The sequence below is a fragment of the Oculina patagonica genome, chromosome 14 (assembly GCF_052425735.1).
Source record: "Oculina patagonica isolate OP01 chromosome 14, crgOcupat, whole genome shotgun sequence".
In the NCBI taxonomy this organism is placed as follows: Eukaryota; Metazoa; Cnidaria; class Anthozoa; order Scleractinia; family Oculinidae; genus Oculina; species Oculina patagonica.
The window spans coordinates 7,648,658-7,667,539 of record NC_135771.1 but is presented as its reverse complement, the minus strand read 5'-3'; the positions used below and the strand labels follow the sequence as shown (position 1 = coordinate 7,667,539).

Below are 18,882 nucleotides of genomic sequence, written 5' to 3'. Positions count from 1 at the left end.
GTTTTCAAAGCTCAAAGTTGGATTACAAAGTCTAATTTTCGTCTATATCAGATCACAATTTTTAAATAGATTATATCACGGTCTTTAAATATATCGGATCACGATTTTTCAAACGGTTTTCCGCATTGGTTTCCACATGGGGGAGAGGGGCAATTTATTACAGTCCGAATTTTCCCCGATCCCACCCTCCCCCTTCTCTTCGTTGCTATGCGTGAGTCTGCTGGTCAGCAGTTTCAAACAACAATGTTTGGGACAAAATGGCGCTTTGCATTCAAAGAACGAGAACCATAATCGCAGATTTAAAGACTAGCTAAAGGAGATTCCTTTTAAACTAAATCGTTTCAACAATGTCAGAGATAAAGCGGGTGAAGCCAGTCAGGAAGTCTTCCACTTCTAGTATTTCATCGAGAGCGTCGAATGTTTCCTTCTCGGAGAAGGTTCGTCGTGAGTCGACAGCCAAATTCGACAACTTCATGAAGGAATGTCGTGCGGCTTACTTGGCTGTTTTAAGCAGCACAACCGAGAAAATTACATCCATTGATGAATTGATACTAGGTAAGATTGGACTGCCATTTATGCAGTATATAGTTATTGTTTACATGTGTGTTCATTGGTTGCACTATGCATTGGTTGCTAGCAAGAAACAGCTGCCCTGGACTTCGAAAGCACAGCGGGGGTACGGGAATGGGGGGAAGGGGCAGAGTATGAGGAAGCAAAATCGTGATTTAATAGTGACGGGGAGGAGCAAATGAAGCCGCAATTTAACATTCAGCAAAAGCCCCTAAACTCCCCCCCCCCCCCCCCAGAAAAAAGAGAAAAGAAGCCAGAAAGTAGATTACAGAATACCATGTACTCCACAACTTCTTTTCATCTTATTAAATAACAATAGTCATTCAACAACGTGGTTGGTAGTCGAAGGGTGTTCTGGAATTGGTCCAACAGCTGAATTTTAGGACACAGCTTATCATATTAAAATGAAAACAAACAAAGCTTAACGACCTTCTTTTCCAAAACTAATGAAAAATGAGAGAAGTTATAAAGATATGTTTACAGCAAGGCGCCCAAAAGTGTGACCACTTTTAATTTATTCACATTCTTTCCTGCAGATTTAATCCAATCAAAAGCCGTAGATAGCTTGCAGTTGACTTCTGATTTGGGCGCCTTGCTGTAATTTTCAAAAATGAAACACGAAATTTCAATTTCAATTTCCAGTTTCCCACAATAACAAATGGTTGTAATCTTAACCTATTCAAAACATCAGTAACTATGAAACAGCCTAATTAGGCTGGTAGCAGTCTTGAAATTTGGGTTGAAATAAATGAAGGGTAAAGATTTTTGGGACCTGGGAGAGAGTCACTTCCTTAATTATCCTAAATGGGGATATACCATGATGACGGGTTTGAATTTCAGGGTCTTTCATTTTTTGACTGAGAATTGAGCAGACTTTGTGACCTGAGGAAGTTTTGGTCAAAATTCACTTCCCTTGCCATCTCCAATTTTTGTGACGTTGTCTTGGAGTATTGATTTCTTCTAAGCTGGAAAGTCTTGGGCTTGCAGTAAAGACAGTAACTAGTTCTGCTGTCTTGTTGGGGTGGCCTAATGGTTAGCGTGCTGGTCTCCAGATTGAGCTGTCCGGGGTTCGAGCCCTGGCTGGGGTCACTGGGCAATACACTTTACTCTCACAGTGCCTCTCTCCACTTTGTATATGTAATTGGACTACATGCTGTCCAATTTGGAAATAATTTGATGAAAAAAATTCCGAGGGCAGCCAAAATTGGACGAGGCCGTAGGCCGAGTCCAATTTGGCTGTCAGAGGAATTTTTTGAATCTAATTATTTCCAAAATTGGACAAGCATGTAGTCCGGTTACATATTAATTATATAGCTTGTAGTCAGTCAGTCCAGCATAAACAATAAACTTATGCCCAGAACGGGAAAAGCATTCAACAATAGTAGGCATAACACAGCACATGCAACTCACTCAGAGCATTGTCTTCACAAAAAAAACTTAAACAAAACAGTGCAATTTTATTCACCTGAGTTTGCGAAGCTTGCTACAAAGTGAGTGAAAACACTGCATCAATCAATGAAAGTCGTAAACAAAGTGTCCGAAGAGCTTTACAACTTCTTGAATCTGACATACTCCTTTCCACTATCTCGTTCGTACTTCATCGCCGTCTTTTCTTTTCGAATTTCAGCAAAAAACGACAAAGAATTGCATCTAGCTCATGCCTTACGGCGATGAATATCTGACAGATTTCTTGCTTCGCTTCGCTGCATTTACGTTTACCCAAGTTTTGTACTATTGGAGGTGTTTTGCTCTTGGTTTTTGCTTCTTAGTGTAGCAAGCTCCTCTTCTGACAACGTAGAAAATTTCTCTTTGTTGTTTCTATTGCTGAAAAGCTCAAAAGGAATAGAAAAACGTAGCAAACTTGCTCCATAAAATTCCGCCATTGTCGACTCACAATGCGACCAGTTTACAGCGCTGACGCTATGCTTTGTGCTAATTGGCTAATATCCATCACATGTTGTGTTTTCTTCGATTTGATTGGTCGAGACGAAACTGTCCAATTTATCTTAAATTGGACAGATTGTGAATTTTACCAAAAAATCCTAATTGAAACTATCCAAATTTAATCCCAAATTGGACAGTTCCCAGAAATTAAGGAAAAATAGCTGTGCTGACAATATAGGATTTACTGACGGCTATATAATTAGGTGTATAAATGGGTACAAGCGAAATAATGCCGGGGGGTACCCTGCGATGGACTAGCATCCTATCCAGGGGGGAGAAGAAATATTCCTAGCCGCTTAATGCTACAAAAACCGGGATAAGCTTTGGCAGTATGTGGCACTTGGCTTGAGGGTTACCTTTTTTTTACTCCCTTAAAAAGGGCAGGATTAGAAGGCCTCAATGGTATCACCCTATCCAAACTTCTATGTTTTCCTGCCCCTGCCCCCCCCCCCCTCCTCCCTCACTAGGCTTGGGGTATGATAGCCTGAAGTCAGGGGTTTGAGCTGGTGGCAAAGAAAGGGTTAGGATGGTTTAAGAAATTTTTTAACTCTTTATTTTATTTTATTTTTTCTTAATTCAGCCCTTCAGTTTGGTGGAAGAAATCCTTCAATGAAGTTTGTACAGAAATATTGGAGACATAACACAGGTTAGGATCTTTATAACACTGGCCTGATAATATTAGAAAATATGGTTTTGCTAGTCAGTGTCAGCATACAGCTGCAGCTGATGGGATTTCAGGCACAAGTGCTTTTTTTGTGCCCAAAATCCGCACGTCAGGTATCAGAGCTCGAGACTAATGGTAGCCAACTAGCCAAAGGCTAGTAAAAATGCAGTTTTGGCTAGTATATTTTGGCCTTTCACTAGCCAAAATGGCTAGTGAAAAAATCAGGCATTCAGTGTTCTCCTTATCAGGCGGTAACCGGTAAAATTTACCGCTTGTAACACGACTCTTTACCGCCTAGAATCGCTAAGATATCTTGTAAATTCAACAGGTAAATAACAAAGTAACACCACTCGTTTCACATTCGTAGTCATGATTGAAAATATAAAATAACAGATTGAAAATAAACAGCGACAAATGCAATACATGTATTCATTTACGAATTTGTGCAAGTATTCAATATTCTTTATTTCCCTTCGCTTTCCGAATCTCTGAGGGCTGGTATCGAGGAAAGAGCAAGTTTTGCAGGTGTTTCTCACTTCGCGGCAAGTGCACATCTGTTGTTGCACAGTTTCCACGATCGATTCCACAATGAAGCGGCAGCAATCCTTGCTGTCCTTTTACTTTGTCCATTGAAAATTAAAACAATCACAAAGGCAAAGAGGTAAAAATAATTCCAGAAGTGAGAAATATTACTTACATATAATAGTTCAGTTTTCAAAAACATGCAAAATGCAGAAAATAGTTGATTGCTCAGTTGACCGTAGCTGACGCATGGTGAAGACAAAGGCAGCTTTCGATGTCAAATTCTTCTCATAAGTTCGTAAGTGTTTAAAACAAAATCCAGATGACAGGTTAAAAGAAGCACTCAGAATACAACTTTGTGATAACGCTGTCGTGAATGCTGAGTATTCGAAGCAAAGAAAAAAAGAGCTGCAGCAATTCGTAGCAAAGAGGAAACAGGACCGCCGATTTTTTAAGTAGTACGTCATGTAAGCGACAGCACATGTATCTCCTTAAAACAACAGAAGATTTTATGCAATTTTTCGTAGGCTGTATAGCAGGCGAAAGAGGTCTGCAAGGCCATAATAACGTTGTCATGAAATAAAATTCGACCAGCATTTGGACAACATTCTGTTTCATGTAGGTAGACTAGAAAACGGCTGGGATTTACCAGAATTTCTTTACCGGTTTAAAAAGTTTTCTTACCTGCTGTGCTGAAAACTAGGGAGAACACTGGGCATTAGTGGCAAGAAACCTCATTTATTAAAATCGTCTCTCAGAGAATATAACTAACAAGTAAACTGTTGACATTATAGAATGTGACGCTTGAAACAATCTAGTTGACAAAAACGCATGTAGATGTACAATATTTATAGTAAAGAACATAAGCCCAATTTTGTAAGACAAAAACATGAAGATTTAAGGAACATTTTAAGGCTCAAGGTTTAAACATTATCGCACATTGTTTTCACCCTTCCCCCCCCCCCCCCCCCCCCGCCCTTAAAAAAAGAACTATGGTTAAAAATTGTGGCTAGTAGAAAATAAGTTTTGGCTAGTGAAATCAAAGCTGTCACTAGCCACTTGTCTAGTTAGCAAAAAAGTTAGTCTCAAGCCCTGGGTATGCAGGCTATGGTTTGGCAGTGAGCAGCCATGAAATTATCAAGTTTTTTTTTAATCATTGCCCTTGTTTTGCTATGAGCAACTAGTCATCTCAGCTGCACCTTGTTGGCTAGTTGTGCGCAGAACAATTATGATCGTTGTCTAATAGCGAAGCGTGCAAGGTCTAAAAATAGAATGCAAATGAATATAACCGCCACAAGGCTCAAAAAACATCAGCTTGTTCTGAGTGAAATAGAAGGAAATATCTAGGCGAAGTTTTCATTTGATGTTAGTGTTTTGGGAATACCGACTGCTTTAGAAAGTGTTCGTCCGCAATTATTTTGGTTTGTTTGTCTGAGTCTTGTCTGAGTCCTGACGTCACTTGGGTGCTTTGCTATTTATTGTAAATAATAATATTACAGCAGCTGTAGTTATCTAGTGAGTGCTATGTGATAATAATGCCTGTTTTTTTGTTTTGTTTTCTGGACAGACAGCATATCATACAATGATTTTTGTGACATCATGAGGAAAGAAAAACCTCTTAATAAGGACTCTATACTGAAGGCATTCAAAAGCATTGACACAAATGGTGATGGATACATAACATATGATGAGCTGTTTAGACTGTTAACCAAGGTATTACATTCTAATGGCAAGGTCAAACTTGTCTTACTTAAAGAAACAAAGTGTGAACAACAAAATATAACAACGTAGCAGGAACAAGATCACAAACAGTAAACACAATGACATAAGGAAAAAACAGATCTTTTCTCTATGTTGATGTCTTTGTACTATAAACCAGGCTTTACAAAGGATAATGGGTTAGTTTAAGTCAAATGTGATGGGTACTGACACCCAGATTGCAAGGCAAAAACTATTTTTCAGATTGCTCTCTGGGCAAGTTGGACCCACTGTGTACTTGGCAATCCCTAAAAATCTTCCTTAATTTTTGGCCTGATTTACTTCATTTGCCAAAAGAAAACTACGAAAAAGTAAAAAAATACACATATATTACTTCCCTATCAGGCAAGGGATCAATTAACTCCATTAACCTGACAGGAAAATTCGCTTGCTGCAGACTGAGTGGATGGGATTATATTTGGCGCTCTAATACCTCAGTACTTTTATAACTGAACCGTGTTAAATATGTACTTTAATTTTATTAGCAAATGAAAGTCCTGTCATTTGTTTGTTGCATTTTTCCAGGGCTGACTGTCATTATTTATCGTCAATTTATTTATTTTTTGCTTGTAGCAAGGGGAAAGGATGACTAAATCTGAGGTGCAGGAAATTCTTGATGATGCTGATATAAACAATGATGGGAAACTGGATTATAATGAGGTGAGTATACTGAAAGCCATGTTTGATATTTGCACTGGAAAATGACAAACAGTATACTGAAGAATTGCAAGAAAGTTAAGTCAGTCTTGCCACTGTAACAAATGACGAGAAAGACAGACATATGTCGGTGACAACACACAATAAGAACATAGGTAACTGATGTGACAGCTTCATTGTTAGCTTTATTGCCAAAACCTTTATTTTTAAAACAACTGAGGCTTTGATTTTTTAATACTTCTGAAACTCATTAATAAATCAAGTTAAATAATGGAAATCAGAATCTTGGCAGTGGTATATGGACATGTGCAAGTGTTCTTAATTAGCATAGATTTTATGATTTTATTACCGGTACTCTATTTTTTCCATAGTTTGAATTTTGATTGAGAAGATATATCAACCACTTAACAAAGTGTTTCATTGCATTTCCAAACACAGAGCTGCAAATAACAGTCGGTCATCAGACATTGGCCGACCAAAATTTGCTAATGTCCAATGAAATCCCAAGTGTGGTCGGATTTGATGTCCAGACAATTTTTTGATGGTAAATCATTTTACGGCAAGGATAAATAGAATCTGTCCAACCACAATTTTGTTTTTTCTGACCAAGATGGTGTCTTAGTAGGACATATGTCCAGCTTCCAAGTGAAAAAAGTTATTTGCAGCCCTGCAAACACCTTCTAGCCTGCGCCAGAGACGTTACCTAACCCCGGTCAGTAAATCAGGATTTAGTTTCGTCGGCGGCGCAGGCTAACACCTTCAAGTTTGTCAAACACTCTTCTCGGTGTTTGGGAATGTGATGAAATGCTCTCTCTTGTGTCTGATATTTACTTAAAGTCACTTTATTAATACTGATCTAGCTTTGCATTCTTTATTTGTGTCTTAGTTTAAACTTTGTGCATGTTTAGAAAATTTGTTACTGCCGTATATCAAATAACAAATCATTTAGAAGTGTTTAATATGTTTCTTTAGTTTGCAGCCCTGCTTGTAACTACAGCAGATGATTGTAAACAGAAAAGCTTAAAAAAACTGGCAATAGCTGACGACGATACTGCTTCACAATCTACACCACATTCTTCTAGTAACAAAAGACAAAGTATAAGCAGGCAAAACATTCAGGAGCCTGACAACCTTAAGGTAAAGTAAAGTCTGTTGCAATTCTATGAGCTGTAGAAACCAGATGACTCATTGGTGAGGTTGGGTAGCATCTCTCGCAAGGTGACTGGTCTCACACGAATGGCTCAGATCACTACTGTTCAAGAGAAAAATTATAGAACAAAATGGAACAAAACAATACAAAAATGTAGCAACTCCTACGCTAAAGGGCCACCAGAATTACAAGCTTATGAGAGCTGCTATACTAGTACACCCAGGGGGGTACTCGGGATTTTAAGTGACGGGGAAGATCGAATGGGGGCAAAAATCAAGACCCAAAAAAATCCCATGCTGTATTTCCGACTGTTAAATTTCCAGAAAGGGGAAACAATGCATCACAAAGAAAAACATTAGAAACATGATGTGTTTGTACTTTATTTGAAGAACTACGAAGCCAAGACACTACCAAGAATCTTTAGATTTTTTTTAATACCCTCAAAAATCCCTACTTAAATCAAGCCACCCAAATGAATACTTGCCAAATTTTCCCACCCCCAAAAATCCCAGAAACAAAAATTTCAAACCCAATAAAATCCTTCAATCATCCCCATCACTTGAAATGCTGAGTACCCCCTTAGGCTAGTACTACTGCATTGGCACTGGACTGATAAACTCTGGTTTCTGTTGCATGAAGTGACTAGTAGTACCGTATTTTCTCGAATAAACGCCGGACCCCGATTAAACGCCGGCTTCAAATAAACGCCGGGTCCCTGAGGCCAAGTTTTAAATAAACGCCCCCGGCATTTATTCGGGGTCCCGGCGTTTATTTGCGTCGATCCAATAAGTGAAGATATTCACTAGAAAAGCACTGCTATGACACGTACTATATGGTATACGGTTTTGTTATTTTAATAAATGCTTTACGAACAACTCTGGCGTAACACTAACTGCGGTTTATGACGTACAACAACGCAAAATATAGCAATGAAATATAGAAAATATAGCAATGTTAGTCAATGTTCTGGCATGTTCTTGTTGTTATGATTGACGCACTCTCTTTCTTTTGTTGTAGTGCTCGCTGTCGCTAAAATCGCTAGGATCCCTCCAGCGTTTGTTAATCAGTTGTTTTAGCCTTAACTTAAAAATGATTGAAAATTTTACTTCATAAATAAACGCTGGACCCCGATTAAACGCCGGCTTCAAATAAACGCCGGGTCTCTGAGGCCAAGTTTTAAATAAACGCCCCCGGCGTTTATTCGAGAAAATACGGTACATCCCATCCAGGTGGAGATAGTAATATTACTATCCCCACCCCCCACTTCCCACCTGGATGGGATGTTAGTCCATCACAGGTTGCATCTCAGCATTTTATGTCAGTGGCTATATGTAATTTACGTTACTGATAAGTAAATTGTGAAACCATGCTGGCCAGCAGCCTCCCCCATTGTTGTTGTGGGGAGGTGGTTGGGGACTATACGCAGGGGCCCCATGTGGTTTACAGCTCAGCTTTGGATGTCAAGCCCTCTTTAAATGACCATCCTTTGGAGTGGGAGGCACGGCGGCCTAATGGTAATTAGCGCGCTCGACTCTGAGTCGGATGGCCCAGGTTCGAGGCCTGGCCGGGGCGTGCTGTGTTGTGTTCTTGGGCAAGACACTTTACTCTCATAGTGCCTCTCTCCACCCAGGTGTATAAATGGGTACCGGCGAATTTCCGGCTGGGGGTAACCCTGTGGTGGACTAGCATCCCATCCAGGGGGGAGTAGCAATACTCCTCGTCGCTTAAGCTACAGAAACCGGGATAAGTTCCAGCTGTATGGGCCACTTGGCTTGGACACAGACTTTACCTTTACCTATCCTTTGGGGTGGGTATGAAAATTTCCTGGAAACACAGAATGCGGAATGGTTTTCATGCGCCTCAAAATTATAATCTTTTCTCATTTTCAGGATTGGTATAACGGAAGCAGTAAGGGTAGTTTTTTTATTGATGGAGATGGTAACATAACCAGTCATCAGTTCAAATTGCATCTTACAAAGGATTCTGATGTCTTCGTAACTATCCAACCCACAGCTAATAAGAAAGGTATTATTGATTGTGTTTACCTTATAAAATTATGTACCTTTCAATTACCTGTATACATAAGAAGACACCAACCTCACCTTAGACAGAACTTTAATATGGTCCGATTTTCTTCTCGTAATGTGAATTTAAGACGTTTTTTGTCAAAATGGACAGATAAATTTGAGGTGAATGCTTTGTCAGATTCATATCTGTGGGAGGGGCAACATGGGAGAGGGGGAGGAGAGGGGCCCTCTACTTTATGCTTTCTGTACATTTTATTTCTAGTCCCCTCCCCCTTCCTTAGTGGTTCCTTCCTTTTAGTGCTATTTCTATTACAAAAAATCTGCAATGTTGCAAAAAAAACAATTTCTCCCTGTTTCCGCCACCTTGGGAATTCCACTTCATGCCCCTTCTTCTCCCACCTCCCGTAGAGTTTCTGCACCCTGTAGTCATAATTATACAGTCAATTATTTGTAAGATGGACACGGTCGGGACTGGCTCCAACTGTCCGTCTTAAGTAGTTTAGTTACAGTATTAAAACGACTGAAAAGGGCAAGAACAGGACCAGCACCAGGTGTCCGTCTTGAGGTGGTGTCTGTCTTGAGGTGTCCGTTAAGAGAGAGTTGACTGTATATCATATTTCAACTGCAGTTCACAAATGTATATGTTGTGGTTTAATTTTATCTTAGGTTTAATCTTTTTCAAACCAGTTTGATTTTTATTTACCTTGTTTCAGATTATGATAATGAATATGAGAAAATGAAACTTAAAAATTAAACTGGTTTGAAATTTTTTTAAACCAATTTATATAAAATTTTTAAATCACAACATAAACATTGTGTCTTTTGTATATTCAACACATTAGCTGCAGATAAACTAAAAGCGACAGACATGGCAGTGTTCTGTGTGGACAAGAATTCAGAGCTGGTTGCATTTACAGAGTCCAAGCTTGGGCCAGTAAGTCTTTCACTAAACCTTTTACTATTAATGAGTATATTTAAAATAACTCAGGCTTCTAACGTGTACTGAAAGTACTTTACTTATAAAACAACAACAACGAAAATACTACATGTAACTATTCTCATTCATAATTAATAATAATAGAGTCCAGGCAAATTTTCGACCCTCCCACCCCCCCCCCCTCCTTTGGTAACGTAACACGGTGACACAGAGTTATAGTGCTTTCTTACCCAGTCGCTCATTGCCTCGGCCAAAATCTTTTCCCATATCTTATCCATGCGAGACAATGAGCGACATAATTAATTAGTGAGAATGGTATACTATTACAACTGAAGATTCTCGAAATGCAGCTTTAAGCCACTTCAGAGATTCCAAATAACTTATCCTAAAACAAAGAAAAATACAAATCAAACTAGATTGAACTCATATTGTCTTGACATTCATTTCAAACTACAACATACACTGTATGCACACTTTGTCCATTGTGGTAGAAAAACTGAGTGTTTTTTTTATTTTGCTTTTTCTTAGAAATATTGTTTTCACTGTGAGTTAGGAAGAGGAACATACAGCTTAATTACCTTCACAACTGGCTGTCGACTTTCTGTCAGGAAGTCTACACCTGGCAAAAAAGCCAACCTTACTATAGGCTCTGGAGAAAATATCAAGCTTAGCAAGATGTTTAGGTAATTTATCTATTTTGTTATGTGCGGGAATGGTCTTATTTAGTGCCCTCCTTCTAATAAGGAGCCCCTTTCCTCCCTCTTGAGTGGCATTTTTTAAACAAACACTCCTATACCAATAACCACCTTCCATTGTGACAAGTGACAATGTATGAACGTCTTGCGTAAACGTTCACGCAACTCGTTCATCATTGTCTCTAAGTTTTTCCCGCACGTAAAAAAATACGCGTCAGTGGAAATCCACCATTATGTGGTCTACAGAAACAAATAACCTGCTTATAATGAATTTTGCTTTACAGCTTGTGCATGCATTTTGTTTCCTCTACTGCATGTGGTTGATAACTTTGCGGAATAATTTGTTGCATTGTTGATAAATAAAGAAAGGTGATAAATTTTAAGCTTAGAGGGGACTTTGTCCCACACTCGTGATATGATGTTAACCTTATTATAGGAAATTAACGCTTGTGTTAATTAAGGTATTTGAAATTAACACAACTTAATTAAACGCGAATTGAAGGAAAAATTAATTCCCAATAAAGGAAATTAATGCGATTCAGGAGGGGGTAACATTTCAGAATGGAGGAAATTAACGCGACAAACACAAAGAAAAAAACTTGTTGAGACAACAAGAACAAGTTTATTTTATCACTTGGTGTATAAACCTAAATGTAGGGGTTGAGCAAAGGAATCTGACAGCCTCTAGCATTCTTCACAGTTTCAGTGATACCGGTAGATTTCCACCCTGATGAAATAATGCCTTTCCCTAGGAGTCAAGAATGTGTGGACTGTATATAGAAATTGTCAAAATAATGGAAATTAATTAAGGTCATGAAAATGAAAAAAAATTAAAAAGCATAAATTAAATTAATTAATAAATTAATAAATTTTTGAAATTCGCGTTAATTTCATGAAACCTTAATTTCCTATAATGAAGTAATACATATTTCTCAATTCAGGGAAGCTTTAGCTGATATCTTTGACCGATGTGACCTTGATGGCAATGGATTCTTAAGTCGGGAAGAATTTGACTTTTTCCAGATGAAATCTGGTGGTGAACAGTGTGATGATGATGCATGGGAAATCATGAAAGGTAATCATTAATTTTTTTTATTACTAACAAGACTGAAGGTTTTAGTATAAACTACATCATGTAACTAGTGCTCTTATGCAAATCCTGCAACTTGGTTGACTGGGTAACTCGTGCAGTCAAAGCCCTCACTATCATAAGCGGACAGCTCTACTTATGACCACTAATTGCCAAAACCCCATTCAAACTCTCATACTAACTCCATATTTTCACATTCCCATAAGCGGACATTCCCGTAAGAGGACACAGTCACTTTTGAGGGGTACAATGTAAACTTTTCTTTTGTTTTTAAGCCTTCGTAAGCAGACATCGCTAAGAAAAAATCTAATTAGAGTACAGTTTTTGCCATGATCAGAATTGTATACGACAATAAAACAGTCATTTAATATGGTGGTACATTTGAATCCTGATAACTCGAACCTTTAAGGGAAATCAAAAAAGGTTCGAGATATTGGGAGTTCAAGTTATCGAGTTTAAAATTAGTAAGAAAATGACCTGAAGGAGAATCAAAAAAGGTTTGAGTTAGCGGGAGTTCGAGTTACTGAGGGTTCGAGTTATCGGGATTCAACTGTACTTTTTTTGCTCTGCATTAACCCCGGGGGGTGGGGGTGGGGTACTTGGGTAAATTTTTGTTGGGTATGTGCCGCTGGCCTCTCAGAACCCATACCCCATTATAGTCTTATTCTATGGCCAATTACCCCTCTTAGTCACTTTTGGGTAAATTTAATTTTTACGACCCCAACTTAGTCACTTTCTGGGAGCTGTTTGTCAAATATTGAACAACAGCAATAAATACGGTGACATTTTTTTCGGCGAATATTTCCGTTCATAAATCACAACTTGCCAGATTTTCGTACTTTCAAAATCCCGGAAAGTGTGACCCCATTTTAGTCACCCTATAAAAAATGCTTGAAATTGCGACCCCATTATAGTCAGTCCAGTTGTGAAAATGCGACCCCATCCAGCGGCACATCCCCATTAGCCCATTTATAGGAAGTGCCCCCCCCCCCCCCCGGGGCATTAACCACATTTAATGTGAGCGGTGCAAGTTACTGAAAGCGGCTACCTGTGTACTGCTACCTTATTGTTACTTATTTTCGCGGGACCTAATTTTCGCAATTTTCAAAAAAAAAAAGCAAATTAAAGACCCGTGAAAAAAGGTTCTCGCGAAAAATAACGACGCTAACTTTAATACCCTTCTATATAATTCGTTATGATTAATCAACGTTGCCGGCAGTTTACTACTTATTATCTTGGTACAGTCGTCAAACTAGCTCTTCTTTGTTACAAAGAAACATGTCAAACTGTTTTAAGTTTCGTTTTGTTATATGGTTTTGTTCAGTGTCATTGGAAACTATTGCTGTGGAGAATTAAAATCAGTTGTTCCAATTTTGAGACTTACTGTTTGTTAACGTGAACCAGTATTTTGACAATTTTCGCGAAATTAAGTTCCTTTAATCGTATTTTTTGGCTAAATCGCGAAATTTAAGTCCCGCGAAATATGCCCGTTCCATTTTCGCGAAATTAAGTTCCCGCGAAAATAAGTAACAATAAGGTAGTCGCTGCTTAAAAGGATCATTCCTATAAGTGGTCAGCTCTAGTTACGGACACTTTCTGCTTCCCGAGGGTACTCCTTACAGGAGCTTCGACTGTATTCTATCAGCCGTAAGAATACAAATTGCTGGAAGTGCAATGGGAATTTTAAACATGGTGTTACCTCTTGTCTCATCTCCACCCATTTTCGAAGTCCCAGAGTTACAAGTGTATAGTGGGCAAAACTTGTTAAGGCCGATTTACACGGTACGATTTTGCCGCATGCGACATGCTTGCAACATGCTTACGACAGGCCTACGACATGAATTGTGTCGTGTAAATCAAACCTACATCTCGCTTACGACTGTCGCAAGCGTGTCGTAAGCCTGTCGTATGCGACAAAATCGTACCGTGTAAATCAGCCTTTACACTGTTGATATTGTTTTGCAGATAATTTTGAAATGAACGATGATGAGATCACTCTGAAGGGATTCCTTGACCTGAACACAATGGAAGCACAGGATGCTGAGGGTGATCCAAACGACTTATGGGTGACTCTTGAGAGCATGGGCTACAACAAATCTCTGGAGTTAGATCAGGTAAAAATCAATAAGATAGCTCTATAAAGTTAGGTTTCATAAGTGAGTTTAGGTACCATAAAATTGAAAAAAACGCTCCATTTAGCCTGCATAGCAGGCACCTGTGTAGTTTTTGAGTGCGCATTTAGGAAACCTGAGTTTTCCCTTGTGTGGCCTTGTCTTCCCTTTTGCGTTTCTCAAATGCGCGCAAAACTATACGGGCGCCTGCTACGCAGGCTACTCCCATCATCATCATCATCATCATCATCATCATCATCATCATCATCATCATCATCATCATCATTTATTTGCCACTTCAGAATTACAAATACAAATTAAAATCTCCTCAATCTCCTCAATCTCCCCAATCTCCTCCCTGAATGTGAGCTCCCAAATCTGAAACACAGAAGACCAATAGCCACCTCCCCCCCCCCCTCTTCCCAAATGTGAGCTCATAGGCCTTAAAAAGCCAAATGCATTATAACATGAATATGCTCAAAATTCACCATCAAGCCTTGTTTACGTGATTTATTCACAACCCGCTGCCACCTTCATGCAGTTTTTCTGTGGGTTTTCTTTTCATCCTTTTTTTATTCATTCATTTACAACACAAAGTACACACAAACACAGAATTACAAACTAGATTTACAAAGCTAAAACAGCCGCGCAATTGCTGTTTTTAGCAATATTCTCTTCATCTTTGCTGCTTTGGGAATTTGTTCATGATAACATATACAAGTTTGCACTTTGACAGCGCGCCAGCCTGGTAGTAAAATTAGCTAGTTTGATGCAAACATGCATAAGGCCTTTTTACACTTTTAAGTTGAGAGCGAGGCTTGGTGGTAAAACTAGCTTGTATGACGTAAACAATGTATTAGGGCTTTTTAGATGGCTCTTTATAAAACAACATAAATTATATTGATTAGAATTAATGTCCACTAATGTATAGCTTTTATATTGTCACATTATTTTTCTTTTACAGCCATAGAACTTTTGTTTTGTTTTTTTCATCATCATCATTATCATTTACTAGCCACTTTGAGATTGAAATTAAGGAATTAGATAGTTAAGCCCTTTCGAACTGAACGGTAACGCAAGTGGACGCAAGTAATCTCAAGTTGGACTTGCGTACAGACTTGCGTTGGCTTGCCAAAGGCACTCGCAAGTTTACTCGCAAGTGCACGCAAGTTGTCAAAAAGCCATTTTAATGCTACTGCGCGCGCTGCAATTCAGTACTTGAAGTAAACAACAAGACTTGCGTTGACTTGCGTTGGGTGACCAAACGGTGAAAAACTTGGTTTGACTTGCGTGCAAATTTGATCTCGACAAAAGTGAACGCAATCATTCATCGCAAGTGCACACAAGTCCTGGCCAAACGGCAACGCAAATGGACACAAGTTGAAAACTTGCGTCTCCGTTTGGCCAGGCCTTTAGACTATTTGATGACCAGTTACCATGCAATAACCTTTTCAGAGCAAAAAACCCTTTCAAATATAACCCGACTGTTCTCTTTCAGCCATAAACTTGTAAAAAGAGTTAATAGAGAGATTAAGCATGACGTTATACGGCAAACGCGAGCTTGCCTTTCATTTTACTCCCTTTTTACCGAATTCTTAGATAAATCCCTCATAAAAATAGGGAAAAAATCCCGCGTTCACGACAAACACGAACGTCTTTCGCCAAAACGGCAGACGGCAGAGGTTGAATTTTTGCCGTGCGCGGGAATAATGAGCGCTTAATCTCTCTAATATTAATTTTTCTTATTTTGCAGTCGTGTCCATTTTTGCTGGAGGTTTTTTCTAACAAGTGCAGGCCAACTCTACAAGTGAATTCAATACAAGAGAACAGAAGTGAAGTTGTTGAAAACGCTGTAGTGTCTTCAGTGCTAAACAACATCTCCAGAAAGGAGAATGTACGAGGAATGAGAGATCTTATTTTGTACAAATATGAGACCGCCATCAGAGTCACACTGGTGCTACGGAATTTGGTAAGATAGCTTTACTTGTCTATTGCTGGTTTTAACTGTCACGCAATCAAAAAATAAATTTCAAACCATTCAACTACAGAAGCTATGAATTTCAAATATTATAGACGATAAAGAGATACACAAATTCTCCAAGTTTCGGGTCTGTGTGGTGTACCGTTCGCGAGTTATTTATTATTCCGAACCTTTCCACGCAAATTTATAAAGCTTAGTATGGAGATGCCATATTTGTTTCCTACCGAGGGACACAAATATAGCCGCCGTGATGTCAGAGAAACCATCTGCAACTCAGTTCTATTTACAACAGCGACTATCCTTGGCTTATGAGCTAGTACACTTTAACATAAACACCACTTATTATATCTGAAATGTTCAATCTGCTAAAAATGAAAAGGAAAGGCCGTTTTTCAAACAAAACAGTTTTTTTCACGGCACTCAGCTTGATTTCACATACGACGGGGAACTCAAATATTCAAAATGCTCTGTTTTAAAAACGAATGACACTATCGATCTGGAAATTTGCAAAAAGATATATTTTTAGATTATCTTACTTCTAATGACAACAAAAATTTAGCAGGCCTAGTAAATTTTGATTTCAGAATTTTATGACGTAACATGAAAACCAAAAATAGCTGTAGCTATTAGCCACGATAGAGCGCTTTTCACTTAAGTGTCAAAAGTAACTCGCATTTGCTTTGCATTTGCATTATGATGCTTAGTGATTGGTTTAAAAAATCCGCGCCAATTTCTAGTCCAATCAGAAGTAACCCAAACCAATCGTAACTGGCTCGCGCATGTTTTCTCGCACTTCGTGCCGGCTACATGTGTTTGCTTCGAGTTTTGATTGGTTTACTGGATTGTCGGTGTCCTTTGTGATTGGCCAGCGTGATTACTTTGGTTTCGGTTTAACGACATTCAATTGAAAACTGTTCTATTCATAGTTCATTAGCATCCCCAGTGACGTCATTAGCATTATATAATAAAATGGAATTAATTAGAATTGTCAGTTGTTGCGAACGTTGGCCAAAGATAGTAAGTGTGTACTGAAATGAATAATAATAAATAAAAAAAATGAGGGATAGATGGTGCGCCCACCCTCCACTCCCCCTGCTGCTCTTAGTTCTTTCGGCATACCCTCTCGAGCTTTGCTCGTCAGGGGTCACTACCCAATACTTAATGCTAATGAGTAAGCAGGGAGGATAATGTACTATGTGAAGTAATATTATTACTTCTAGACAGAAAAGTAAAGGCTCATTTCATGAGGAGACTTTGGGTCGATTATTTAAACGAAGTCTAACTTAGACGTGGTTTAAGGCTAAAGCAAAGCTTAGACGTTTAGACAAGGACTCCAAAATCTATGGCCAGCGGAGTCTAGGGGCCTGTTTATATGAAGAAACGTTGTCCTTGGTAGGAGGGTTACCCTCTCCCCCGAGCGATCTTTTACCGTGCGTTTTTATATGAAAAAGGTTGTCCCTGCCAGCCAAGCCAAAAATTGGCCCTCTCGGTTTCACGTATACTCTGTTTGTCCAGACTTCACCCTGGTAGGCAAGTCAAAAAGAGCCAAAAAGAAAAGTTGGCTCGCTCCCCAGAGTCACCCTACCTTTAAAGCGAGTGACCCTGTGAAAGTCATTTACACCAGTAGTTATAAAGTGTCGTTTGTTTTTTTTTTTGTTCCCAGTCCCACAGCGACGTTGTTGTCAGAGTGGATTGTAGCAGCAGTAAGAACTGTATAAGCCACCGAGGTGATCTGGACTACACAATGAAGTTAGATGCTAACAGCACAGAGGTAGGCTAGGCTTGGATAGTGATCCGCATCAGAAGCATGCTTCCATCTGTATATCGTCCCTGATTGGATAGTTTCGACTGTGACGACCAATCAGAGACAGCATAGATTTTTTGGCGGGAATTTCGTACTACCTCTCACGAATGAACAGTACGAACGAAGAAAGTACGTCACCCGAAGAGAGACGTCTTATATATCCCATAGCCAATATTTGTGCCCCGGGAGGGCACCTAACGGAAGCTTGGTGGCGTGTAAACAGCGATCACAGACGTTCATTTTTTGCGGCGGGAGAAAAAAGAAAACAAGAGCGCGTGGCGTGCTGGTGGCGTGCTGCCGCTAAGGCCTTCAAACCCTAACCCTGTTTAATACAAGACGCCTTTTCTTGTAATCCTGTTTAAGGGGGACAATCCAGTTATCACGAGAATTTTTCACAATGTCTTTTTCCACCGGGGCAATCTGACAGAATGTCTATCGCAGTAACCTGCGATAGACAAGCATCCCATCCAGGGGAGAGTAGCAATAATCCTAGCTGCTTCATGCTACAAAAACCAGAGTTAAGCGTCAAAAGCAAGAGCCAGTTGGGCTGAGAAGCCTTACTATACTTTTTTAATGAATTATTTGCAGTAACATCACGTTGTTTTTCTTTTCCAGGTTGCTCACCATTTTGTGCCTCAGGACGCGCGGAGGGAGTGGTCTGTGAAGCACTCCTTGACAATCGAACAGTGATCCTCTCCATGTTAACTATACTCGATTTACACAAGTTGTAAATGATATGTCTGAAAAGAAATTGCAACGAAGACAATGAAATATACGGACATTCCTTCTGACACCACAACTACGACTGCTGCAAATAATATTAAATACACAAAAGAAACTGTACTCCAAAACAAAGATTTCGTATGATTGAAAGAATAGGCAAGAGTATATGAGATAGCATACATCTGGGCCTATTTGTTCAAAGGGTAGATAACGGTATCCAAAAGGCTCGGGTTGTTCAAAGGCTGGATA

General features: G+C 39.2%; 1 protein-coding gene across 1 annotated transcript; it reads left to right on the top strand.

Moving 5' to 3' along the window:
- The first annotated feature begins 226 nt into the window (after window positions 1-226).
- Window positions 227-18,882, top strand: LOC144638157 (EF-hand calcium-binding domain-containing protein 7-like). Its single transcript, XM_078497356.1, has 13 exons — window positions 227-555; window positions 3,095-3,160; window positions 5,268-5,413; window positions 6,032-6,118; window positions 7,088-7,252; window positions 9,155-9,290; window positions 10,135-10,226; window positions 10,758-10,912; window positions 11,866-11,999; window positions 13,980-14,128; window positions 15,879-16,094; window positions 17,770-17,877; window positions 18,526-18,882. Exons 1-13 carry the CDS (start codon window positions 348-350, stop codon window positions 18,598-18,600), a joined length of 1,737 nt encoding a protein of 578 aa, XP_078353482.1. The 5' UTR covers window positions 227-347; the 3' UTR covers window positions 18,601-18,882.

Coding starts and splice junctions, on each gene's coding strand:
- LOC144638157 (XM_078497356.1), top strand. CDS start 348: ATGTCAGAGATAAAGCGGGTGAAGCCAGTCAGGAAGTCTTCCACTTCT. Junction 10,913..11,865: donor AAGCTTAGCAAGATGTTTAG/GTAATTTATCTA, acceptor TTCTCAATTCAG/GGAAGCTTTAGCTGATATCT. Junction 12,000..13,979: donor TGCATGGGAAATCATGAAAG/GTAATCATTAAT, acceptor ATTGTTTTGCAG/ATAATTTTGAAATGAACGAT.